Source organism: Streptopelia decaocto (assembly GCF_964273445.1).
Source record: "Streptopelia decaocto genome assembly, chromosome: 3".
In the NCBI taxonomy this organism is placed as follows: domain Eukaryota; kingdom Metazoa; phylum Chordata; class Aves; order Columbiformes; family Columbidae; genus Streptopelia; species Streptopelia decaocto.
In genome coordinates this window covers 12,167,209-12,193,450 of record NC_138656.1, presented here as the reverse complement: position 1 = coordinate 12,193,450, position 26,242 = coordinate 12,167,209, and the positions used below count along the sequence as shown (strand labels likewise).

General features: G+C 44.3%; 1 protein-coding gene across 1 annotated transcript; it reads right to left on the bottom strand.

The window, feature by feature from the left end:
- Positions 1 to 97: 97 nt before the first annotated feature.
- POLR1B (RNA polymerase I subunit B) lies at positions 98 to 22,093 on the bottom strand. Its single transcript, XM_082048827.1, has 15 exons — positions 21,946 to 22,093; positions 21,694 to 21,861; positions 17,781 to 17,927; positions 16,662 to 16,794; positions 15,508 to 15,644; positions 13,537 to 13,760; positions 11,066 to 11,237; positions 9,240 to 9,411; positions 8,485 to 8,766; positions 7,482 to 7,615; positions 6,880 to 7,050; positions 6,128 to 6,284; positions 4,359 to 4,555; positions 3,691 to 3,944; positions 98 to 1,825 (listed from the first exon to the last, which is right to left on the bottom strand). The coding sequence occupies exons 1-15, from the start codon at positions 22,075 to 22,077 to the stop codon at positions 943 to 945; spliced, it is 3,363 nt and encodes a 1,120-aa protein (XP_081904953.1). The 5' UTR covers positions 22,078 to 22,093; the 3' UTR covers positions 98 to 942.
- Between the last annotated feature and the right edge of the window lie 4,149 nt (positions 22,094 to 26,242).

The window sequence follows — 26,242 nt, the reverse complement described above, 5'->3', positions numbered from 1 at the left end:
CAGCCCCACCGCCTCCCGCCAAGCCCTGGGAGAGCTGCCCCGGCCAGCCCTTGCCAGAGTCCCCCCGCGCCCAGCACGGCTCTGGAGACAGGTAATGTAGAAACGTACAAAAGAACTCTTAACAAGAAGCATAAAGCTGCTGCTTGGCCGGGCCGCCGCGGGTGCCCGCGGGAGGGGACGAGCATCCACCGCGGGGGGTTCCGCTGCAGGGAACCAGATATATGCAGAGTGACACGGCAAGCTCCGCACCACGACGTCCGCACTTTACGGCGCTGGAGGAAGCTGAGCGCAGGGCGGGATCAGTGCCGGAACGCGCGCTGGTTGCTGCTGCTTGAGGCAAACGCACCAAAAAAACCCACCGCTGTGGGATGAACACCAGGCGCTCCCAGGACAGGCGTGGCTCAGTCCCCTTAGTCTCTTGCAATTAGAACTTTGCGCCTCCTTCTTCATAAGTTTCAAGGAATATGTATTGAAATAAAACAAAGGTGTCCAATCACTTTAACATGTACCCATCATTAAGGCATATGTTTTGCAAGGATTTTTCTTGCAAAAATAATTTTTTTTGGTCATTTCCAGCATTCACTTCATGCTGTTTTATGACCTCTTCATCTTTGTAGCCACAGCCAGCACTTGGAGAATGAAGAACCCCCACTGCTCTCAACCCTGCAGCCCCATGGGAGCAGTGATATTGCTTGATTTCCGTACACCACATCTCAATAGCTAGTGATCCTTTAGGAAGTGCAAACAAACTTCAACACTGCCGCATTTCCTCACCGTACAGCTTGGCGACCGTCCTGTCTCAATACAAACATCAAATTAATCTTGCAAACTTTTGAAGAAGCTGAGAACTGACTTAACAGTTGAAACTTGCTGGGGGCAAAGGCAGAACTGACATGTGCTTCCTCCCTCCCAGCAGCAGCATCGCCATGCCCGAGGACAGAGCTACTCCACATTCAGCTTTGTTTTTATGTTCATGGCTGCCAGCTCTGCCACAAAGTAACGGAAGACATGTGGCACAGGGACAACCTCGATCTTGTCCACCTCACTGCAGACAGAGCAGGAGTATCTCCTGTTGCTTGCCACAGCGTAGGAGTGCAGTGGTTTCTCCAGCACAGGAGATGTCATGCTGCCACAGCTCATGCAGACATAAGCTACGGAGCCATCGGAACAATTGAACAGGCGGTCTTGCAGCAAGAAAGACGTGCCATGAGCCAGCAAAGCGTCACGCTCCATCTCACCGAAGCGAATCCCACCTTCCACATTCCTCCCCTTGACAGGCTGGTTGGTGACAGAGTCTCGAGGCCCTGTTGTCCTCACCTGGAACTTGTCTGAGACCATGTGGCGCAAGCGCTGATAATACACCACTCCCACAAAGATCTCTGCCTCCAGCTCCAGGCCGCTGATGCCACTGTACATCTTTTCTGTCCCAAAGAAGTTATAACCCGCGCTCACCAAAGTCTCACCGAAGTATTTCAAAGCGGAGTTCTTCTCCGTGAAGGTGAAGGGAGTGGCGTCATAGGAGACACCATGCAGCGCTGCTGACTTCCCCGCCATGCTCTCAATTAACATCCCGATGGTCATACGGGAGGGAAAGCCGTGGGGGTTGAAGAGTATGTCTGGAACCATCCCATCCTCTGTGAATGGCATATCCTCAACTGGCCAGAGCTGGCTTAGGATGCCTTTCTGTCCATGACGGCTGGCAAATTTGTCCCCAACAGTTGGATTTCGGGGAACCCTCACAGTGATGCAAGCCTTCTTGAATTTCCCAGTGCCACGATCATTGCTGCATACCCTGATGTTGTCAACAATACCAACTTCCTTATTCCTGTGTAAGTGGAAAAACAATCACAGCAAAGGCATTAGGTGTGCTAATGATTTTTAGCTAGGTAAGGGAAACAAAGGAAAAAAACAAACCATAAGTCTCATAAAATGCCTTGGGACAGCTGGGGAACAACACTGTTCTTGGAACAATATCATTCAGTAGTGAGGGAAATCAGACTGCTTATGAATTAGGGCAAGGAAGCATTAAAATGGCATCACACAAGTGCCATTCATTTACTTTTTCTAATACTAGAAGCACAGCTACAACTTTCAGGTGATTAAGTAATGTGCCACCTGTGGTTTAAAATAAAGATAATTTAAACCTGGTTCATCTATATCACACTTTATCTGACAAACTGTATCCCAGTGCCATTTGTTTTAAGGTAGCAGTCTTTCTTGCTACCCCCAAAAATTCACACCATCTTGGTGGGACACCAAAATAAAGAATGAGGTTTAGTGCAAAGCAGAGAGGAAAGCTCAGAGCAGAAAGGGAGGGCACAGTGTGTGCCAAGAGAGAGAAAACTGTGCTTCATAAGCCTCTTCCAAGCTTGTTCAAACTTTGAAGTCAAAGCTTCCGTCCTCCTGGCTCTTCTAAGCCATGCATAAGCTCTAACAGTGCATGCAGGATTTAGGACAGTAGGCAGAATTCCCTCAGAAGGGTCCTGGGTCTCTGGGGCAAACAGGGCAGGAGCCAACACTGAGAGCTGGGAACCTCATTGCTCTGTAGGAAACTAAACAATTACCCGATTTGGACCAAGAATGAACAAAAGCTGAATGGGAGAGAGGTAAAATGTCTACTTGGATAAGGAACCTAAACGAAGGCCAGGCTGGCATGAGAGAGCTGGGGAGCAGGAGCGCTGGGTGAGAGGGTCAGAGAGGGCTCCACGACTGCAAGGACAAGGGTGATCTGACAGATCCTCACTACCACATGCCACATCTCTTACCCTGCTCCACAAACAGGATGACTAATTCTATGAGTCCACAGCAGTCTCCCAGTGCACCTAAGGCACCATCTGTTATAGAGTAATAAAAAATAGCTTCCCCAGTAATGCTGGTTACTGTTACCCAAGTGCTTCACAAACCACAATGTGAATAACTACACAGGACTATACTCACTATGTCAATGATGTAGAGAGACACAGGTAAGGCCTGAAGTTGTACGGACAGCTGGAAGTGCAGGATGCATATAAATGTTATCAGGTTTTGTCAATGTTTTTGCTTCCCTTTCATGAAATAATTAAGAGGATTTTAATGGAAGCCTCAGCAAGCCTTTTCTTTTTCAACTGAAGTTCAAAAAATCTTACACAACTTATCCTCGAAATATGCCAGGGGGACAGAGGGGTGTAGTTGACACATTTTTATATTCTAGCAGTTTGGAAGCTACAATGCTAACAAAAATGCACTTTGAATCCCTAATCCTGTAACAACTTTGCTTGCAAGGTTTTCTGGCAAGTGTCTGGGACCACACACTTTGTTATGGTTTCTTCAGGATTTTTAGACAGAACACGTTATGCAAGTCAATTAACAAAAAACTACAGAAAACGTGGGCAGCGGATGGGCAGAGGAACAGTTAGTTCTTGGGAGACAGCAAAACATTTCTGCAAGCTCGCTCTTTTTACTGGCCTGAGATTCTCCTCCTGGGGTAAGTCAGGCTTTGCAGCATACACTGGCTTTGAGAAAAAATGTGATATGTGCATGGGAGTCACCTACAATGTGAACTTCATGCTCTCTCTGTCAAGACATGGACACTATCACAGGAGGAGAAAAGAGAACACCTTGAGGAAAAGATACTGCAGCTCCTCAAGGCTAACTGATCTCAGAGTGCTCACCACTGGGCGTGTGGAGACAGGAGGGACAAGCCAAACTTACGTATAGTAGACAGTGAAGGTTTCCCCTGTGTTGAGGTTCATAAAGCTGTAGAAGGGGTCCCCAGGCTGTAGCATAGAGCCAACAAAAGGCAGTCCATCAGCATCCAACTTCGCTGTAATATTCAGATCACCAGGCCTGATGCCAAATACCAAATTGTCGCCTGCCCTGCTGGCTTTAAGGGAAAGGTCAATGCTCTCCATCTTGATAACACTTCCATAGGCAAACCCTCTCTGCCAGGAAGATTTGTTGACAATCTATAAAGAAGAAATGAAGGCCTGTTAAAGACTTGCCAATAACTTCAACAAAGAAAGCACTTCCATTCCAATCTGATTCTTAACTTCTAACATTACCTTCCTAAATGAAGCTTCCCACCATTCTAAAAAGTCCAAACCTCCTGCAACCCCCATGTTTTTCAATGCTGAAAGCCCGCTGCTTTGTGCAAGGGAGCTCAGCTTTATGCTCAGTACCTCCAGAGTTATGCTCAGTTTCTCCAGCATTACCTGTGGTAACAACATGTAACTGCTGTACCCCTATATCTGCCCTAGCAGAGTCTGTGGACTAGCAGAAGCAGAAAATGGGCTCTTCTCAGCTAGGTACCACCCTTCTTCTCAGTCCCCCACACCAAATTCTCTTACAGGACAGCAGGATTCCTCCTTTTGGTGGCTTACCATTGCATCTTCCATGTCATAGCCGCTGTAGGAGATGACAGCCACAATTGAATTGGTGCCAACTGGATAGCTGTCCATACCATAACAGTCATACATGCTGGGCCGCACCAGAGGGCTCTGGGGAGTATGAAGGTGGTACAGCTTGTTATCTGAGCGATCCTTGTAGTTATAAACTGGGAATCCCATGGTTTGCTTTCCTATAAAGAAAAAAAGTTGGATTTATTCAGGATCAATTCAAAGTTAATCTGTGTTTCATCCTCATTTATCTTGTTAAGAAGAAAGCTGGAAATACTTACAATTTAGTGAGATTATCAATCTTAAAACACTTGGAATTTAATAATTCTACAAAAGTTTCTGTGAACCACAACACTCAATTCCTTTCATAGTGCTTCATAAGGACTGTTTGTAATTTTGCGTCTTTTCTGCAATTTCAAGCTATCCAATAAGGCTGGTATAGTGTGTTTTGGGTTTTTTTTATTCTGTTTTGGTTTCTTTCTTTGTTTTTTCCCTCCCCAGAATTTCCCAGAGTGAGGCCAAAAAGCGCTTGCTTCTGCAATCTAAATATATTGGCAAGACGAACAAGTTTTGAACACAGTCACATTTGTACTTTCAGAAAAGTAGGAAAAAGTGGTAGCATTTTAAGGTCATCTTTCTGATGAAAAATGATTGTCACAAATACAGGATGTTTCAAAAAGATGGACTGAATTTCAAAGAAATTGAAATTAGGTCCATCTTTTTGAAACACCCCATATAATATACTAATGATGGTATTGAGGTAAAGAGACTTGCTCTCTTCAAGTTCTTACTCACACACTTTCTCTTAGCCTGTTTTTATTCAATATAAAGTTCTTGCATATCACTTACACCTCAGCTGATTGAAACCTCATGTACATACTCCATTCCAACTTCTTTCAGATAACTAACTAAATAAATAAATTTAAATCTTTGTTAAATAGTTGTCATTAAAAAAAGCCAAAACTGCTGTCACAGTGCTGTATTACTATCTTGCAACAGGTGCTTAGCAAGTGTCCTCTCAACAGCTGCAGTGTTAAGACAGCAGTCACTCACTGAAAACAGGTGGCAAAGAAACCTCACACTAACTACTGCAGAGCATCTCCCATAGCTACCAGTCAGAAGCAGGTTAACCTTTGTCTGTTGTGGGGATGAGGGCACTGTTGGAAGCACAGCTGTCAGAGACTAACATCACAAACAGCTGGTGCAGCACACTTTGGCAGGTTCCTGCTGAGTGGTCATTTCAGGCACCACCTCTTACTCCAGTGAGGCCACATTCATGAACACCTGCAAGCAATATATTGGACAATTCTCATTTGCTCCCCTCTTTTAAAGGGAAGGAAGCAAAACAAGCCACCTCTGGTGTCTTCTTATCCATTTCAGTTTTAGCTGTGGTGGTTGTCTGTACCTTAGTGTATTAGCAGACAAGAAAAATAACAGACAGCTGTTAAACTACTTATCACAATCACAGACCAACTGCAAGGAAAGCAAGTCTGGAAATACAAAACTGCACTAACACATCCTCCTTCCTGTCTCCCATTTTATTTTTTCTAAATAATCAAAAGCAAGTGCTTTTTGGCCTCACTATGGGAAATTCTGGGGAGGGAAAAAACAAAGAATGGCTGTTAATCAACTTCAATGTTGAAACAATGTCTGGCAAGAGCTCTTACTTGGGATTGTGGGAATACACACTGGAATACACATGTGAGAGATTTTTTTCCCCTCTCCCTTGCAGTATTAGGTACTATAGCACTTACCCATCTGGCACTGGTACATGTTTCGTGGACTTTGGTTGTGGTCAGAGAAAGGGATGAGGTTTGCCACCACACTGAGAATGCTGTGAGGGAAGAGCTCCTGGTGAGTGGTCATTTCAGGCACCACCTCTGACTCCAGTGAGGCCACATTCATGAACACCTGCAAGCATCAAATTGGACAATTCTCATTTGCTCCCTTCTTTGAAAGGGAAGGAAGCAAAACAAGCCACCTCTGGTGTCTTCTTATCCATTTCAGTTTTAGCTGTGGTGATTGTACCTTAGTGTATTAGCAGACAAGAAAAATAACAGACAGCTGTTAAACTACCTATCACAATCACAGACCACGTGCAAGGAAAGCAAGTCTGGAAATACAAAACTGCACTAACACATCCTCCTTCCTGTCTCCCATTTTAATTTTTCTAAATTATCAAGTTCCCTGGGAATCCACTTCTTTGCTGCCCATAAGCAATCTGGAGAACTCAATGGAACATGAGACAGTACACACAGGACTCGCCTCAAAAGCTTCACTAAGTTAATACTGAGAGCAGATTTCAATATCTCAAAAAGATCCCTACAATCCATTTACCACAAAAACAAGTAGAAAGTCCTTTTGCCACTTATTCTAGCCCTTCAACACAAGCCACCCCTATGTCCTATCCTCAGATCCTTTCACAAATATTTTCCAAAGCACTGTTTTTGATGCTGGGTACCTCTGTAATAGTCAGCACTTTATAAAGGAAAGATGCAAACCCCACCTGTTCCAGTGTACCAATCCACTCTTTCCTTCCATAGAACAGGTTTCTGACAGGCCGCACCATCCGGCAAGGGGTAGTAAAAATGAACAACCCAGGATACAGGCTGGGTTTTCCTGTCATTGGGATAAGGACAACTTCTGCCCGTGCAGGAAACCTCTTCTCTTGTGTTATCTGTTTGTGCAAAGAAATATCAATTTAGAAACACAAACCAACACTGGTTTACTTAAGATGCATCCAACAGTGTAGACAACAAAAATGCCAACCACATGTGTACTTACTAATACAAAATGGTGGAGAATATATTTTTAAAATACTTCTAGAAAAATCTCAACCAGGAAAAGGACAGAATATGGCTATCTTACCTTTTTCAAGAAAAAAAAGTTATTTGAACAATGATGACTTCATAAACCAACAGACCCAATATATGGATATAAACAAGAAAAACCAGAAAAGCGTACTCTAATACTAATGTACAGCCACAGACAATTTACTGGGTCAGATTAAAAAAAATAAATGGAAGTTTAAGAAAGATCCAAACATGCATGTTTTTGACCACTGCATATTGAGGATGTTTAGCTAAGAAGCATTTTAAACAAGGCAACCTTGAAACGGCGGAGGGTTTCTGCAATCTCAGGAGCCAGGTCCCACTCTACCCAGCCCACCACGGAGCCATCCAACAGAACTCTGTAACACTCGGCGTAAGGCTTGCTTGGAGTCACATTAATGGGGGTGACACCTGTGAGAAGAGGGAGTTGGTTGAAGGAACAGTCAAAAAAGCATACAAAACACATCAGTTATTTCTGCAGAAAGCCTCAATCCACAACAAAAAGCTTTCTAAGACATCAAAATTCAGGCCTACAGGGCAAAAGTGTAGATTACTTAATGGAAAATATAAAACCTGCACAACTAAGAATGCCATTCCCCTCCCCATTTTTCACATTGAAATAAGGATTCCCACTTTTATCATCAGGAGGATGGAGCCAGGCTCTTCTCAGTGACAACCAATGATAAGACAAGCGGCAATAGGTGCAAACTGGAACACAGGAGGTTCCACTTAAATATGAGAAGAAACTCCTTCACGGTGAGGGTGCCAGAGCACTGCAACAGGCTGTGGAGTCATTCAAGACCCGCCTGGACACATTCCTGTGTAACCTGATCAGGTGTTTCTGCTCTGGCAGGGGGACTGGACTAGATGATCTCCAGAGATCCCTTCCAATCCCTAACATTCTGTGATTATTGTTGTAACCGCAAGTGAGCTACAGTTTAATTGAAGTCACCAGCAGCATTAGAAGGTCACTGCTTGGTCCAGTTTCTTAGAGCGTGTACTGTGCAATTTCTTTTGCTTAACTGAACATCTTCACTCTAGAGCACACAGCTAAAATACATTTACATGGAACTTCACACTCTCCAAAATGTTGACAAGTCTGTATAAGCAATGTGCTGCTTAACACTATGCAGAAGCACAGTAAGTACAAGTTTAACTCGATTTTACCTTCTCAACAGTGTACAGTGATGTTATCTGGAGAACCTTTCCCAGATATAGGTTTGCAGGGCAGAAAGGTAAAAGGAATTGCTTCATTAAGTTAAATAGCCAGTAAAACATACCTAAGGAACATAATAAAGGTGGAATGTCTGTCATGGGCACCATCTCTGTCACTATTTCACACACAGCTGTCATGTGGTTCATCAGACCGCAGGGTTCTCCATCTGGGGTGTCCACAGGGCACAGGAATCCCCAGGATTCAGGTAGCAGTTTGCGGACAGTTGTTGTTCTCATCTGGGAAAATGCTGCTCCTCTATGTATGCAGCGAAAGTGGGAAAGGTAGCGAATGAAATTCAGCTTGTCTCCCACCACACACAGACCACTGTCCTGTAACATGCCCAGGCCTTGGGAACAAAATGGAGATTTATGTCAGGATGTTGTCCAGCTTTAACAAATAAAGGATGATGTTACAAGGCAGCTTCTTATTTTTTCCACTGACAGGCCCTAAAGATGCTCACATAGGATCCCAATAACAGAAGGCAAATGTGCTGTTGCGTGTGCACAGGCAACTTAGTGATCTGTAAGATGCATAGACACTTTAAATTCCAAAATCTTGCTTAAAATCAAACTCCTTTTAGAACACATGAAAGTCATTCTCAGTGAAGTGACTTGGGGATTTGCAGCTGGTACTTTTTACTGAAATTCTGTGACTTTTTCCTCAACTATCCTTTTCCTCAAACCACTTTCATTAATTCAATTACAGTGTACAATGCCTGCATACAAGCAGTTGTTTTCAGCTAAGAGCTAAGTTTTATGTTACTTCTTATTCTGTTTAGCAGGAAAAAAAAAAAAAGGCTTCTTGAGCCTGAAGATTTACCGGTTTTAGATCGCAGGTTACCAGTTGCAAGAAGATATTCAAATGGCTTGGTAAGGTCTGTTGCCAGGCTGAATGCCTTCACCAAGCCGTCTGCATTTATGCTGATATCTGCCTTTTCTGCTCTTTTCTCCAAAACGAACTTAACAGATTGCAACCAGCTTTCAAGCCTCTCCTACGGTTTAAAAGCAAGATTTAAATTTAAAACAGGAAAATAGGGCCTCAAATTAGAAATTCGCATTAGTTGCATGTACTACAGAAATCCTCTGAAATCAGCAGGATAAACAGCTTTTAATTAACTGACAGTTTTCCAGCCATATTTCCCACACTGACTTAATTTTATCAAAATGCTGACAGTATCACATCAACACAGACCTGTGAGGAAAATACCGATTCAACAGCTTAGTAATCACTATCACCCAGACTGGTGAGGAGTCTGGCAAATGAAGTACAACAGAACTTCATAAAGAACAAACAAAACCCAAAACTGAAATTGTACCTATAATCTGACCACAAGAATAACTCCACTGATTAGCCTGCTAAAAACAGTGGCAAAGTAAAGCCACATTATGAAGTTAAGTTTAGATAGCAAAACTTGAAGGCCATGGACACACGTTATTTAAATGTTGCTGAGACAATCTGAGATAGTGGACTGGATTTTCATTATAACTGTAATTTTATCACTGCCCTGATCTTAAGATACTACACACACACAAAAAAAAAAAGGACATAAGATACCCAACAACACTTTGAACTCTTAGTAAAAATCCACTGTGTGCAGCCACACTGTGTCTACTGTATACTCTAGTCTATTTGGGATCTTTGCATTCAAAAAAAAGGCACTATTAACTCACTTCCCTGGTGATCTGACAGGGACAGGCAGGAAATCAACCTCTTATGGTGCCTGGTGGCAGTTCCACATAGCACTAAAATGCTTCACAGAACTCACTTTTTATTTTACTTTATTTATAAATGTACTGAAACCACTCAAGAAGTAGAGAGGTTTTAGCAGTCTTTCAACAAAACAATGCTATAGAAAATTTTGTCTAAAATGGAAAAGAAAGGTTAAAAATAATTATCCAGTAACTCAGGGCAGTATCTTTACTTGGGGATAGGAACTACTATTCCACAATGATTTTAATGGGATAGTCAAGATTCTGAACAGGAATAATTTCCTCCCAGAATCCTAAAATGAGGAATCCCTATAAATAAATCAAATTCATATTGAATTTGAATAGATTAGGGAACTGCATTATTTTCCTCACCAGTAATAAATTAACTGCTTAAGTCAGAAGCATGCTATAAACTTCCTGATCCATAAAGGAATTTAAAGATGAGAGAGTGATGACAACATCATGAATCTTCACTTTTGGAAGATGGAGAGGGCAGTTGTTTTCTTGTACACTTGTCATGTGAAACAGCAGCAACATCACAAGGCAGATGTTTACCACTCCTGTATCAATTGATCCAACAGAAGAATGCTGCTTCAAATCCCTCTTCAAACACCAGAAGGATCAGTATTCCTACTTCATCAGATTCCCACTCTCATTGGGGCACTTGCATTTTCTCTGGACACCTATGAAATGCTCTATTCCAGGTTTTGTACAGGCTTTTCTGCAACATATTTAGTACACTATACTGAGATAGCCAAGCCTTCCTCAACTACACTGGCTGGTTACACTACATCCAGCACTCTCTCAGCCTTCATAGCATATCCAGGCTCACCACTCTTCAGCCTGGCTCCTGCTCTTCTTTCATCCCCATGGGCACTGTGGGGTCTTGACTGGATGACCACTACACTCACGAGCTTAAACTCCTTAAGACTTTACCTTTAAGAACATAAGGAAAAGCTGTCCTGGGGTAAGCACTTCTTGATTCATCAGGCTGTCTGGATTATCCTCCATGCACTCCCCTTTGGCAAAAGCATACAGCTTGCGGGTCATCATACAGAGCAGGTAGAACTTCTCAGTTCTGTTTGTCAGGTGGATGCAGATACACTTGCTGAAGGAAGAGAAAGAAGGTGGACAAATAACACCATCTTTTCATGCTAGCTGTTCTTAAAGTTTCTCCCAAATAATCGCAAACCAATTTTTTTGGTTAAAAAGCCTGACAAGGCACAAGCTTTTCCAGCTGTCGTTAGTATTACATGATAATTCTAACAAATAATAATAAAAAAAACCCCAGAGACCGAACTGAAAAAACAATCAACTCGTCATCTTAAGGGGCTAGTTTTGTAAAGGACTGTGGTGGTTTAACCCCAGCCAGCAACTCAGCACCACAGAGCTGCTCACTCAGCCCCCCTGGTGGGATCGGGGAGAGAACTGAAAGGGTAAAAGTGAGAAAACTTGTGGGCTGAGATAAAGACATGGTAAAGCAAAAGCTGTGGACACAAGCAAAGCAAAACAAGGAATTCATTCACGGTTTCCCATGGACAGGCAGGTGTTCAGCCATCTCCAGGAAAGCAGGGTTCTAACACACATAACTGTTACTTGGGAAGACAAACACCATCAATCCAGACATCCCCTCCTTCCTCCTTCTTCCACAAGCTTTATAAGCTCAGCATGATGTCATATGGTCTCAAATACCCCTTTGGTCAGTTGGGGTCAGCTGTCCTGGCTGTGTCTCCTCCCAGCTCCTTGTACACCCACAGCCCATTCGCTAAAAGTCCTTGACTCTGTGTGAGCCCTGCTCAGCAATAACAAAAACATCCCTGTATTATCAACACTGTTTTCAGCACAAATTCAAAAAGCCCCATACCAGCTACTATGAAGAAAATCAACCCTACCCCAGCCAAAACCAGTACAAGGATACACCTGGCTGATTAGATTAAGGTGAAAACTTTGAAAGATTGATTTTACACACTCCCATGTTAGATGTCTCTATAAGTATACAGTTTAGGTAAACAGATATTTGAGTCAGGACCAGTCAACAAACGAGCTTTGCATGTTATTTTACAGTAGCTATGACTCCAATCATATACACACACATATACACATACATGCACCTCACCTAAAATCTGAGCTGGAAGCTAGCAGCAAACCATGAAACACTTGTGTTAACACTCTCAGTGTCCTGCCACTTTCTGTGTCCTGCCACAGAAAATCTAAATCTCCACTGCTACCAACACATATGTGGAAAACTGTGGGCTGAACAACAGTCTAGCACAATAAAAAGGAAAGCTACACCTAATTTCCACTAAAGCTGATCAACTGCTTTCCAAGAGACTTGAGATCACTTAGTTTCCAAGACAGAAGCACAAACATCTCCATCAGCACTCAAGGGTATTTCCAGCTTTCAACTGGAAATTGAACTCTACTGAACTCTACTGAAGCTTCACAACTTCACTGCAAAGCAAGACAAAACTCTGAAGGCAAGTTCTGTCCAGAAAAATTGCAGTTCCAGCACTCTTACATACAGAGTATGTCCCAATTAATGTTTTCAGTGTTCCTCCTCTTCTGCCTCCTCAGTTGAGGAAAATAAGGTGTACAGAACATAACAGAGGAAACCGACCAAACTGCCCACCAGAATATTTATAAATAAGCAAATCAGAGTAATTCCAACTTGAAATTATCCATTCATACTTCTCAGTACAAAGCTCTGTGAGTGGACTTTCAAGTGCCCCTCTGAGGCACCCGCCTTTATTTTTCCAGCCAGACCACCCCCTATTTATAAGTACTCAAGGACTTGGGCATCCCAAAGGATCCTTTTCATGTTCTAAGAAAACTTCTCAAATAGCAAACACATATTTTACCAGCAAAATAAATTATTCAGATAGATGCTGTCACACTGACAGTCTCAAAGCCAGCTCTTCCATTCCTTTCTAACTTATTCCATGGAATAAAAAAAATATTTAAAAACATCCAGTTTCTACCATTTTAAAAGATAAATGTAATTCCCATCATAGTTGCCAACAACTGTGTGGAACTGATGAAATTCCACAAACGGCAGTATTTCTGCTCAACAGATAAAACCTTGAGCAGTCACAGACCTAGCTTTAACCTTCTCTTCCTTTAGCAAATATGTCAGAAAATCACATCTAAATAACAACTAATACCCTCTCCTGAAACCATTTTGGGGATACTTCTGTCAATCCATTAAAATACATATTCCTCAACACCACAAATACTGATTATCATAATATCCTAGGGTCCCATCAAAAACTAGACACTGGCTATCTTTTCATAAGTGCATGTGAAAACCATAACAAAGTGTGATGTAATATGGTGAGTACTCTTAATTCTGCCTATAATTCCAACACAATTACACTGAATCACAAACTCCTACACGTATGCATACATACTTCAAAATGAAATCTGCAGCCTGTTCATCACTGTACCACTCAGGAAGGTTAAGTTTTATTCTGAAGCTCTTTCCCAGGTATTCGAGGACATTTTCCTGTGTCAAACAGCCTGCATCCACTACCGCTCTCATCATCTCAGTAATGCAGTTCACGTAAAAGGTATCACCTTCCTTTCCTTTGACCAACTCTTCAACAATCTGGTAGTCTGGGAAATTCACTAATGCCTGAAATACAGAAGTGTATGAGATCAGAAAAACAAAGTCATAGTAATATCTGTCCATAATATACATCAAAATATCTAGGGAACTCCAGTGATTTAGGTTTTCGGTGCTCTGGAAATAACCTTCCACCATGCAAACTGAAAAATACTGTGGGGTTGAGGTGTTCAGAGAGTAACACAGGGGATGTTTATACCCTGATGATGATCACAAGTACTACCAATCCAATGAAACTCTTGGAAAAAAACAAACTTGCACCCTCTAAACTAATAGGCTTCTCTTGTTTAGGTATTTACTAATTTAGGATTTACTAATATATTTACAGAATGAGCTCACTTAGAAACATGAATTTAATTCACCATTGTCTCAAGCTGCTCATGCAAACCCAAAGGCAATTTAGCCTTTTGATGAAAGCTATTAGAACAAATTCACTTTAGTTTCAGCACTTCATATACTAAAGCTCACACTTGAATCCAATATTCTTAACTCTTGGTGTTATAATGGTTTTCTATCTGTTTAAGTCGGGGTTAAGCAAATATGTTGTCCACCAATTACTTCTGTATTTACTGACAAATGTGCCTCATCTTTAAGTGAATTATTTGTTAACCACATTTAAGTAGGCTCCAAAAAGTTCAGGAAAGATTGAAGGCTGCATGAAAAAGATGCTAAGGAAGATTTATTTATGGGAGGCAATGTAGTGCTTGGTAATCATGATATATACAATTTGGAAGTAGCCAGCACATGCCCTGCCCCTTGTCCAACAGAGGAGAGCACTGGGATGATTACACAGCAAGAAGAAACCAGAATTACAGCCAGAACAGAAGCCTGATTGATGCAAGAGGGGATGTAAAACCACAGAGTGACTACTTATGGAAGAATCTGAACTTCATGCAACACGGCCTGCTTATCCTGAGATCTAATGAGCTACCAGAAAGTCATATTAAACAAACAGGTAATCAGCTGCTTTTGCTAACTGCTTTTGTTGAAACTGTTGAAGAAAAAGTGAAATGCATTGTGCAACAGCAATGTGAATACAGCAGGCTGAAAGAAGAAGATACAAATTTACTGAGGCTGATATATATCATGTTTCCACCATGTAGTGTCATGGGCCTCCAACCTGCTCCAACACTTAGCTGCTGCAGGTAAAATACACGGCTGAAGTACCCAGGCTCTGCTACTGGAGAAAACATGATTTTAGAGGAGAATTTTAAGTCTTGGCTCAGGTAAAACCTTAGCCTGCTATCCAAAGTTTACGACCATCAAATGTGCTCACATAGATCCTTCCAGATCTTCATTGCTTCCTGTTCCAATCAGAAACAACATTTTATTTTTCTCCTTAAAAAAAAAAAAGCCAGTTCACTGGTTTACTTTCAGATAGGACAACCTGACATTAACAACTAATGTTGTTTACTCACTTAACACTGACGTATCATTCTATTTTAAAAAGATTCACGACGTCTTTCACATTAGGTGACAAACTCTAACAGCCTCTGAGAGCTATATATCCAGAGCATTCAATAGCAAAACCAATGAAACCATTGAGTAACTCTCCCCACCCCTCTTGACCCTGCACACACGTCCTCTGCTGCAGTGAAGTGCTACATTACAGGCAAAGGCCTGGTTTGGACTACAGTTCTTCAGCCAGTATAAGAATGACTGAAAATATGGAATAAGCTTCCTTTCATGACTTAAAAATGCTTAGCAAAACTTCTGTAATTATTTCGTTCAGAAAGCATGAGCATAAGTTGTTTACCTTCAGAGCAAATCCCAAGGGAAGGAAGAATAACTCTTTCTGAAAAATGAAGTTCAGCATGACACAACCATTTTCCAAGTAGTGAAGGTTCATGTTTATTGCAGTGTGCTCATCCTTAACGCAGTGCATCACTACTCCTGCAAAAATTAAGACAAGCAAAGACCAACATGAGCTCTACAAAACCAATTGGGTGCATTGCTGTAATGTGTCCAAGCAGGTCTGAGAGAATTCACGGGAGAAACTTCAGTATTTCCTGTCTCAACACGAAGCAGATCACTAGTTTCTGCATCAATCTCCCACTTGAAATAAATACACCAGCTTAATGCATTTCCTAGTGGACAATTGTCTCAGCACACTTGCTGAGAGGCTTGGAAGATGCATACAGATTTTAAGAAAAGGAAAGCCCCAAACTTTAACTATCCTGTCTGTAACCTTAGGTCGTAAGATACAGCAACACAGAAGTACTCTTCCTAATAGCACTCTAGGTCAAGTTTTCACATATCTGTGTTTGGGTGGTAACTGCTGAAGCAGTGTTTTCCGGTCCTGTCCTGTGCTATCCACTGCAGGTCAACAAAAAATAAAACAAATGAGACTGTTTAAACTGGCACTGCTTCTAAATTAATGTGGAATGACAGTGTGTGCTCAAGCACCACAGTCCAGTCAAATCAGCAGTTGGTAACATTGAAGTTTAAAACTGCAACTTTTCTGCTCAGTTTTAAACTCATTTTACTCAGTATACATGACAAGGACAGCCAGGAATCTAGTTAATCTGCTTCATGTAAATTCAATCTGCTAATATGAAGTATGGATAAACAAATCCAATTAAACAAGTTCAGCAGTTTACACTGACTTGTACTGAAAGTAGGGTTTTTCGTTACACCTTCCACATAACATAAGGTGACATACTGCAAGGCCTGGAATACAATCTCCTCACTCACCCTGGGCAGCTCAGGCAGCTCCCACAATGCCAGCATCAGCCTGACGCTTGTACTGTTCTGGTGGTGCTGACCCTTCATTTTTATATGTAGTAAAAAATATAAACATTATATAAGATCTACATCAAAACAAACTACCAAAAGTCACCTATAGATGTTCACTCCTGTTTGTCCTCAAGTAGTTACTAGCAGGATGCCACAGGAAACTGTTCAGCTTACCATACTCTGTGAAACCAGGGCCTCTGTTTTTCCATTTGTGTCTCTCCATTGCAAGAGGGATATTTCGCCTGGGCATAATCAGCATCCTAACAACTTTTTCTAAGCCATTGATTATAAAGTAGCCTCCCATTTCCTGGCAGAACAAGGGAAAAAAAATAACATGCTTAGAAATTAGTAAGCCAGCATTTTAAGTAAAATACAAAAATGCCTGTATTTTATGTTAACAAGTATTTAATGTTTTAACTATGAAACCCATAGCAAGACATATGTTTCAGCACTGCATTTGGGAAGGCTGCAGTCCTTGCCAGTGATTATTAAGTCTAAATGTAACATACAGTGCAAGGGAAGGGATGCATGTTCCACAATCTAAAGAAAAAAAAAACCAAACAAACAACCCTTTGTGATTGACTGAATGGCTCTGAAGAGCTCTCAATAACTATTTTTTTAATAAATACTTTGCAGTTCTCATTTTGAGTTTATAAACCAGAGGGTTCTTCAGTGCAGAAAACCTCTTTCTAGTGACATACAAGCTTAACACAAATAAATTTATAGCTCCCTAAACTGTACGCCATTAGACAAAAAAGTGTTTCAACAGCAAGTAATACTATGAATGAAGGTACAAGTGGGACACTAGGGGGACAGCAATAGTATGCCATTGTATATTCTTCTTTCATAGTTTGCTCACTCTGTGAGTGCAAAATACAGCACTAAATAAATCTGTATTCAAATCCCCACAGCTGACGGTACTGGGGAAAAGAGGAAAAAGCTTCAGGAGACAACCAAGAATGAAAACACCTCTTTCAGTGCCTGTTCTCCAAACTTTTCTCTCCACAGAGGCATACTCATAGCTGCATAGCCTCAGCTGCTGGTTAGCAGTTGAGAAGTCGTATACTGGAACTGTCGGTACCGGCACCAAACAGATCCCTGTATCCAAAGATAGCTGTGACTGCAAACTTTTCAAGGTGCTGTATGAAGCCACCATAAATAGGGTACATACAGAGAAAATAACAAGTTAAACTTGAAACAAAACATAAATGCTCCAGTTCTGTAAAGACAAGCTGGCCTGAGATACTGCTCATGTAAAATGTAGATTTTCCTGACCCACAAAATCCCTGTTACCTCTTCCTCCTCATGATGCTGTATGAGCTCTTGTGGAGAAAGATTATAGAGGTTGCACAACTTGGACTTCACCATGATTGGAATATACCCCAGAGGCTGTTTAATAGTCCCTTGGGGCACGTCATTCACCAGCCAGCTGACATCAGCCTAAATGACACAATGCAAACAGTGAGCACATTAAATTGCCCTTTTAATCTTTCCTGCTATATTAACCGTACATTTAATATAACGACAATCTGTTCAACAAAATGCTATCACTGCAAAATGGTAATAATGATAATAAAAAGCAGAACTAGTAGATACATGCATAAAGATTACTCCACGGAAAACAGTCAACGTGGGTTTACAGAATAAAATCATACAAGTCTAGAACTAGGTAAAGAAGCTGCTAGTAGAGTCTACTTTGCCTTCCAGACCCTTCAACAGAGCAGCCTAAGTAAAAAAGGCAGCCATAGGATATGAAAGGAAACCTCAGACGTTAACAAACAGCTAAATGAAAAAGTTGAAGAAAACAGAAGCTGCTCAATGCAAGGACATTCACACTACAAGCCTGCAGAGACCTTTCGAAAGACTTGTTCACTTGCCACGTTCAGAACTGATCCGAAAAGTGAGAAGGAAAAGTGGGTGTGAAAGAAAATAATTTATTTACGAAACAAGATCTGGTTGTGGGTCTACAGAAGGACCCCTTGACTGTAAGAAACAAGGTGATAAAATGTGGGAGCAAACAACTGCAATTTATACGGAAAATTACTGGCTTTAAAAGAGCTGCTGCCATGCAGTAAAGAAACACGGGCATTGCAATACAAAGACATCAGTTCAACACCCGGCAACAGCTAAATGAGTAAATTGAGTCTTAGAAACTACTAGAAGAGGTATATGTTACTGTGACCTTCTAGATCCATGGTACAGCCTTACACCGAGACCTCTGCATGGTCAAGGACAAAAGAAAGAACTTTTTCAAACACATGGCAGATAAAACTAACACTAGAGGCAATGTACGCCCACTGATGAATGAGGTGAGTGCCCTGGTGACAGAAGATACAGAAAAGGCAGAGATACTGAATGCCTTCTTTGTCTCTGTCTATACTGCCGGGGGCTGTCCTGAGGAGCCCTGTACCCCTGAGGCCCCAGAGGAAGTCAGGACAATGGAGGAGTCTGCCTTGGTTGATGAGGACTGGGTTAGGGAGCAGTCAAGCAATCTGGACATCCATAAATCCATGGGTCTGGATGGGATGCACCTGCGGGTGCTGAGGGAGCTGGCTGAAGTCATTGCTAGACCACTCTCCATCATCTTTGCCATGTCTTGGGAAACGGGAGAGGTGCCTGAGGACTGGAGGAAAGCAAATCTCAATCCAGTCTTCAAAAAGGGCAAGAAGGAGGACCCGGGTAACTATAGACCGGTCAGCCTCACCTCCATCCCTGGGAAGGTGATGGAACAACTTATCCTTGGTGCCAACTCAAGACATATCAAGGATAAGAGGGTGATTAGGGGCAGTCAACATGGCTTCACCAAGGGGAAGTCATGCTTGACCAACCTCATAGCCTTTTATGAGGACATAACAAGGTGGATAGATGATGGTAAAGCAGTGGATGTGGTCTATCTTGCCTTCAGTACAGCCACTGACACAGTCTCCCACAGCATCCTCACAGCTAAACTGAGGAAGTGTGGTCTGGACGATCGGGCAGTGAGGTGAACTGTGAACTGGCTGAAAGAAAGAAGCCAGAGAGTCGTGGTCAATGGGGCAGAGTCTAGTTGGAGGCCTGTATCTAGTGGAGTGCCTCAAGGGTCAGTACTGCAACTGGTACTATTCAGTATATCAACGACTTGGCTGAGGGAACAGAGTGCACTGTCAGCAAGTTTGCTGATGACACCAAGCTGGTAGGAGTGGCTTTAATGCCAGAAGGCTGTGCTGCCATCCAGCGAGACCTGGACAGGCTGGAGAGTTGGGAGGGGAAAAATTTAATGAAATATAACAAGGGCAAATGTAGAGTCTTGCATCTGGGCAAGAACAACCCCAGTTTCCAGTATAAGTTGGGGAACAACCTGTTAGAGAGCAGTGTAGGGGAAAGGGACCTGGGAGTCCTGGTGGACAGCAGGAAGACCATGAGCCAGCACTGTGCCCTTGTGGCCAAGAAGGCCAATGGCATCCTGGGGTGTATTACAAGGGGGGTGGTTAGTAGATCCAGAGAGGTTCTCCTTCCCCTCTACTCTGCCCTGGTGAGACCACACCTGGAATATTGTGTCCAGTTCTGGGTCCCTCAGTTCAAGAAGGACAGGGAACTGCTGGAGAGAGTCCAGCACAGAGCCATGAAGATTATTAAGGGAGTGGAGCATCTCCCTTATGAGGAAAGGCTGAGGGAGCTGGGTCTCTTTAGTTTGGAGAAGAGGAGACTGAGGGGTGACCTCATTAATGTTTATAAATATGTAAAGGGTGAGTGTCACAAGGATGGAGCCAGGCTCTTCTCAGTGACAACCAATGGTAAGACAAGGGGCAATGGGTATAAACTGGAACACAAGAGGTTCCACTTAAATATGAGAAAGAACTTCTTCACGGTGAGGGTGACAGAACACTGGAACAGGCTGCCCAGGGAGGTTGTGGCGTCTTCTGCTCTGGAGACATTCAAAACCCACCTGGACACATTCCTGTGTAACCTCATGTAGGTGTTCCTGCTCTGGCAGGGGGATTGGACTAGGTGATCTTTTGAGGTCCCTTCAAATCCCTGACATTCTGTGATTCTTGGTCTCCAGCTTCAGCAATGACTAAAGGTACAAAGTGGCTTCTGTAGGAGCAGCTGCTCAGCAGACAAGGGCTCATTTCTCACCCTGATTAAGCAAGACCTGCAGCAAGAATCTGAGGGAGGGGTACATGGGTAAAGGCAGAACAGTGGAAACAGAATTATTACATGCTGCTGTGCAAGGGCAGGGAGTGGGAGAAACCAACCAACCTGTCCCAAGCACAAAGCAACACCTTCTCACACAAGGCAGAGAAAAATGTTTTGTTCCCGACATTTACACAGGTTCAAAAAATCCTTAAGCAAACAAATGCTCGAAAAAAGATGGGAAATAATTCAAGTATGAAAAATAAAAGCATCTCTAGCTCACGATAAACCAAGAGCCACTGGGAAAACAGCTGTGAAGAATCTGCAACTTCCCTACTTTCACGTTCAGGTAAGATACAGCACTTACAGTTGCTTTTATCACTGTCAGTTGTAATGCTTTGGACAAAGAAAAAAAAACTTGAAACTGCAAGCAAGCATTCCCTCACACCTGGTGCCTCATACAAATGTACAGTTCAGACACAATTACACCATTTGAACAGAAAACAGCAATGGCTGCGCAATCCTGTCACAGTGCAAAGGAAAATATTTGCTGGGGATGCTGCTTCTTCTCTAGGCAAATTTAAGAGCAATTCAGAAAAATTATGAACATATGATGTGAACAAGAGGGATTTATAATTCTGGAATTCTGTACTGGAGCAACACTGCTTTTGAAACCTGGATTCCTGCAGAAACAAGATTTCATAGAGTCACAGAATGTCCTGCGTTGGAAGAAACCCACAAGGACCACCAAGTCATGGTCTCTGGGATGACACAGGTCTGTGTCCAAGGTCTTCAGAGCTGTCTGGCTGACTGCAAGGCAAGTCTGACAGCAGAGCAAATAACACAGCTGTGGTCCCGAGGAAAAGGAGGGCAGCAGAGGTGGGAGCTGTAGGGAACTCGGTTTGAAAGGAAGTTTCCACAGTGAGCTCATCGTTCACCGACACCACACATTCCACGAGGGACAGACCTCTCAGAAACCACCCCACGGCAGATGAAGCCGGGACGGGGTTTTTAACCAAAGCGCACAGAAAAATGCGGGAGGGGCTCAGCTGGCTCTGCTGCCCACAGGTGCAGCGACGTGGGGGCCACTTACAGCGATCCGGCCGCGGTAGGTGCTGCGGAGGCCGCGGCACTCGGCTGGGAACACCCTCCTCTCCTGGCACACCGTCCCCGCCGGCACGGCGGGGGGAGCGATGGACACCCCCGCCACTGCCAAAGTCACCCGGCTGTCCTTCAGCACGAACTCCACCGGGGAGAGATCCTGCAACGGCACGCAAGAAACACCACGGGGAGATGGCGGAAACTGGCCTCGCCACTCCTACCCCCCCCGTTCCGCCCCCCAAACCTGCACGGCGCGGTAGACACCCTCGCTGACGGCGTAGTTGAAGGACTCGATGTGGGCGGCGGTCAGATCCCGCCGGGCCCCGCCGCGCCCCGGCGGCCGCAGCCGGTGCGGATCCCCGCCGCGTCCCGCCATGCCAGCCCCACGCCGCACCGCGCACCGCCTCACGGGAAGCGGCGGGGGCGGGGGCACGCGGCGCCGGACCGCGTGCAGGGCTTGCCGCGCCGCCGGAGGGAGGCGCTGCAGCGCTCGCTGCCATGTGCGGAGAGCACGTGTGTGCCGGGCCGCCCCGGCACCGGCCCGCGCGCCCCTGGCACGCGCCTCAGTGCCACTCCTGGGACTGTGACCCACGGCCTCCCCCAGCCTTGTGCTCGCCTTGTGCCTCCCAGCCACGCTCCCCAGAGCTGTGCTCCCCCTAGCAGGGACTCCCAGCACCGTGTCCCCAGCCATCTGTACCCGTGTTTGCCAGGGCCCAACCCTTCCAAAGAGACGTGCACCCCAGCAGGGATAGGGAAGATTTGACAACCCCCCCCCCCCATATCACTCCCTGCCACCTCCACACCCCTAGGCTCCAAAACAGTCTCCCCACTCCCCCAGCTCACACCAGTGCTGGGACACCACTGGAATGTGAAGCCGGTGCCCCTTGTGCCATGCCATTTTGCATTTGTCACCTGAAGGTGAGGAAACCTTCTCTGTTGGGCTGGGCAGCTCCCGCAGTCCCACGTGGCAAAGGGACACTCACGACAGGTACCCACAGGTAGGTTTTCTGGGGGACCTGCCACCCTGAGGGCCCGCTGCCCCAAGGAAACACTGCAGGCTATGAGGTTTGCATGTTTTAATGGTGGTTTAGGAGAGATGTGGATAGGGTCACCAGAGATCCACTAGCTCAGGCATCTGATGGCCTGCATGTACATGCTGACGTGAAGGCAGATGAGGACACAATCCAGAGTCGGGGACATGATACAGAGCCTGTCAGGCTCCCAGCTTGGCAGCACCATACATAACCACTGTCGTCTCAACACCAAGGTTTTCTGAGGGCTGCCATAATGGACTCCAAGACATGATTATGAACCTACGTATGGCACACTGTTGCTCTTCTCGGGGGAGAGCTGCTTGTGGAGAACAAGAAATCCTGGGAGCAGTGACATGCAAGCAGTCCTGAAGGGTGCTGGTCACAGCAGGGCTGAGAAGCCAGGCCACCTGCATGAAGCAGCTTTTGACCCTTTCTTAGACTTCTCCAGCATTTTCCGTGGGCTGTGGCCAGCCACTGGATTTTGGCAGGAGCACAACAGCTGTTGCACGATAATCACGACTAACCTGGTATATGACAAGCCACATGGGAATTACCTGAAACCTACAGCCCAGCAGGACCACACCCTGCTGGAAAATGCAGCCAGAGCACCTGGGCCTGAAATTTTTCATGGCTGACATGAAGGGATACAACTAAGACTAGAGACATTCTGCAATATGCTAGGTGTCACCTGGAAACACAGCACCATCCTTCGTGAAAGCTCAGGAAAGAGAGTAAGACCTTTTCTATTGTCCTTTTAGCTGAAGTAAGCTAGAAAACATTTATTGTTGTGTATGCCTAAAAAAAAGTCTCATAAGACCTTGTGAGCATCACTTGCAAGGTACACTCACAGCTGCAATGCTTAGGCCTCAGGCATACACACCTCCTCATCTCCACCTCATAGCTAATATTTTGAGCAAGACCTTAGGCACTGTGCTGTCTGTCCTTCACCATCTACCTCCTGTGCTTTACCTTGGGAAGCACTTTGAGAGCACATGCTAAATACACACGATACCTGCTGTTTTCCTCCAGAGGATGTTGCTTATTTCTGAATAATTCAGCAAACAAACCAATGATTAAAACATCCCTGAATCACTATCTCCCCTAAGCCCAGCTGAAAAGGCAGGGTATGAATAACTGCATTGTCTATGGTCATGGCTCTGCCATCAAGTTGAAGCCCCACTTTCAGCTGAGCAGCAAAAACGGCCAGCTGCTGATTTTTCACCCCAGATTGTGTAGTGGCAAAAGGGGATGAAAAGGCCTCGGAGTCAGGCAGAGGTTCCCGAGTCACTGCTCCTTCCAGTGGTACCAGGTCCTCCAATCGGGCACATGGCTTTTGCCTGCATCCAGACAGCTTTCTTGCCCTTATCCCACTACATCAGCAGGAATCTCACATTACTGTGCAGTAAGTGGGTGATTCAGTTTAATTTCCCTTTTGAGGGGAAAAGAAGGATGGGTCTGGCACCCCAGAACATGAGAACTTCTCATTTCATTATGATGGGGAAAATTTTCTCTTTTCACTTTGCGCTCTGTTCTCATCTGCCCTAGAGCTTGTGAGAGCCCAACGTCTCCTCTGTCACCTCAGGGCAGTTGCTATTAGATCTTCCCTTTGCTGGGCAAAAAGGTGTAAAAATAAGCTGACATGACCTAACATGTGAAAATGCCAAAGGAGACGTGGTGCAAGTTGAATAACAACCATTACAAAGTACGTTTTGCCTTGGAGTGTTACCATTATGCTTTACCTGGCCTGCAGTGAAATGTTGATACCTGTGTGCTATCTTAAGGTTAAAATACCCAAACAGTCCTTCCTCCACACCTGTCTTCCAGCTTATCGGTCAGTGCTTCCCATCTCACAAACTGACGCATTCATGGTCTCTCTTCTGAACACCCACAAGGCCCAGATCCCAAGACCAGACCTGGTATTCACAGTCTCACTGGAAGTGAAGCCACCCGCCAGCACTTGCAGCACAATGGAACAAAGCCAGAGTCCTGTTTTCTCACAGTTCCTGTCATTTCTCACTGCTCCCTGTCATTTCTCAGCATGCGCCAGTGCACCCTGCACCCACCACATCCCCCGCAGACAGATTCATGCTGCCTTTTGGGGCATTGAAAACTTCAGAGGTGCTTGTGTGGTTCTTTGGGATGTGCCCTCTCTGCAATGCTCCCATGTGGTTTTGCTAAGCACTCGGATCAGTCCTGGATTTTAGTGGCCCACTGTGAAATGGTGCCACTTGTGGATTCACAGCATGTAACAATGAATGATCATCCCATGACTGCACAATCAAAATTAATCACTCCAAGGATGCCTGGGCACTTCAGTCCCGCCTACAGAAAGGTGTGAGGATTATCTGCTGGCATGAAGGCCTTTGAAATCTCCATCACAAGCAGAGATTAATACACCAAAGCACTAGGATCTTCTAAGGGATGCAGAAATCCCACTGCTTGATTCACTTTCTATTACACACAGGCAGCCAGAAACTTGTAACCTCCACAATCTCTTCTTGTTTGCTTGTTTTGGGAACAGGAACCAGTTTATTTAGGTGACAAACATATCTCCCTACCAGAGGCAGCAGGGCCTCCCCCACCCGCCCAAAACTCACTGCTGTTACAAGTGCCACTGTGCCCTCCAAAGAGCTCTAGCTTAGGAGGGATTTTCTGGGCTCATACTGAAAATGCAGATACACTTCACAGGCTGGGCGATATGCCAGGGATTTAGGTTATACTCAGAGTAGATGTTAGCTCTGAAATTCAGGGACCTCAAAGAATTTAACCTCCCCTTCCTCAAAAAACACCTGCCTTCCCAGCTGTGTGGCACACCTTGTTTCTAAAACCTCACCCACCTCCCTCACAGCTGGGACCGAGCTGTGGACTGTGTTCAGGGCAGAAAATTTCAGTGTTTGTCAAATGAGGAGGATAATATTGGCTGGATCAAATGGGATAAAAATTTGGGTTGAAAGGTTTCAGGTTCAAGCCTCAAATGCATGAAGGTAAAAGCTGAGAGAAGAGCGTAAATTTGCTGCAGTGTCTCAGAAGAAACTGAGGAGATTAAAGTTCTGCTATTTGAAACACAGCACAGAAGTGATGCTAGAAATCCTGTAGCCTGCCAGTGAGCCCCAAGGGGGTGTCTCTATCTCCTTTAAACAGAAACCAACTGCATCAGACTGGGATGGACACTGACCCAAATCTCATTAGGAAAAGGGATAGCTATATATAAACAAAATTGTCTTCCTTGTTTGAGTTAATTCATCACCTGCAGTTCAGCACCCTTTTGCCAGCCATTGTCTGGGTGTTCAGCCAACCAACTTGGAAAATGACCTAAGGAAACTGGATTCTCAGTGTTCCTGGTTTCAGGCATCCTGCGATGCAAGAGAGCTTGCTCCTTTCTATTATATGTAACAAAGCAAGAACAAAGGAAAGGAGTCACCTATTAAGAGCTGAGCTAAGGCACTAATGATGGAGTAGGTGAGGAAAGAAGAAACACAGCAGGAGGATAACTTCCCAGTCATGATG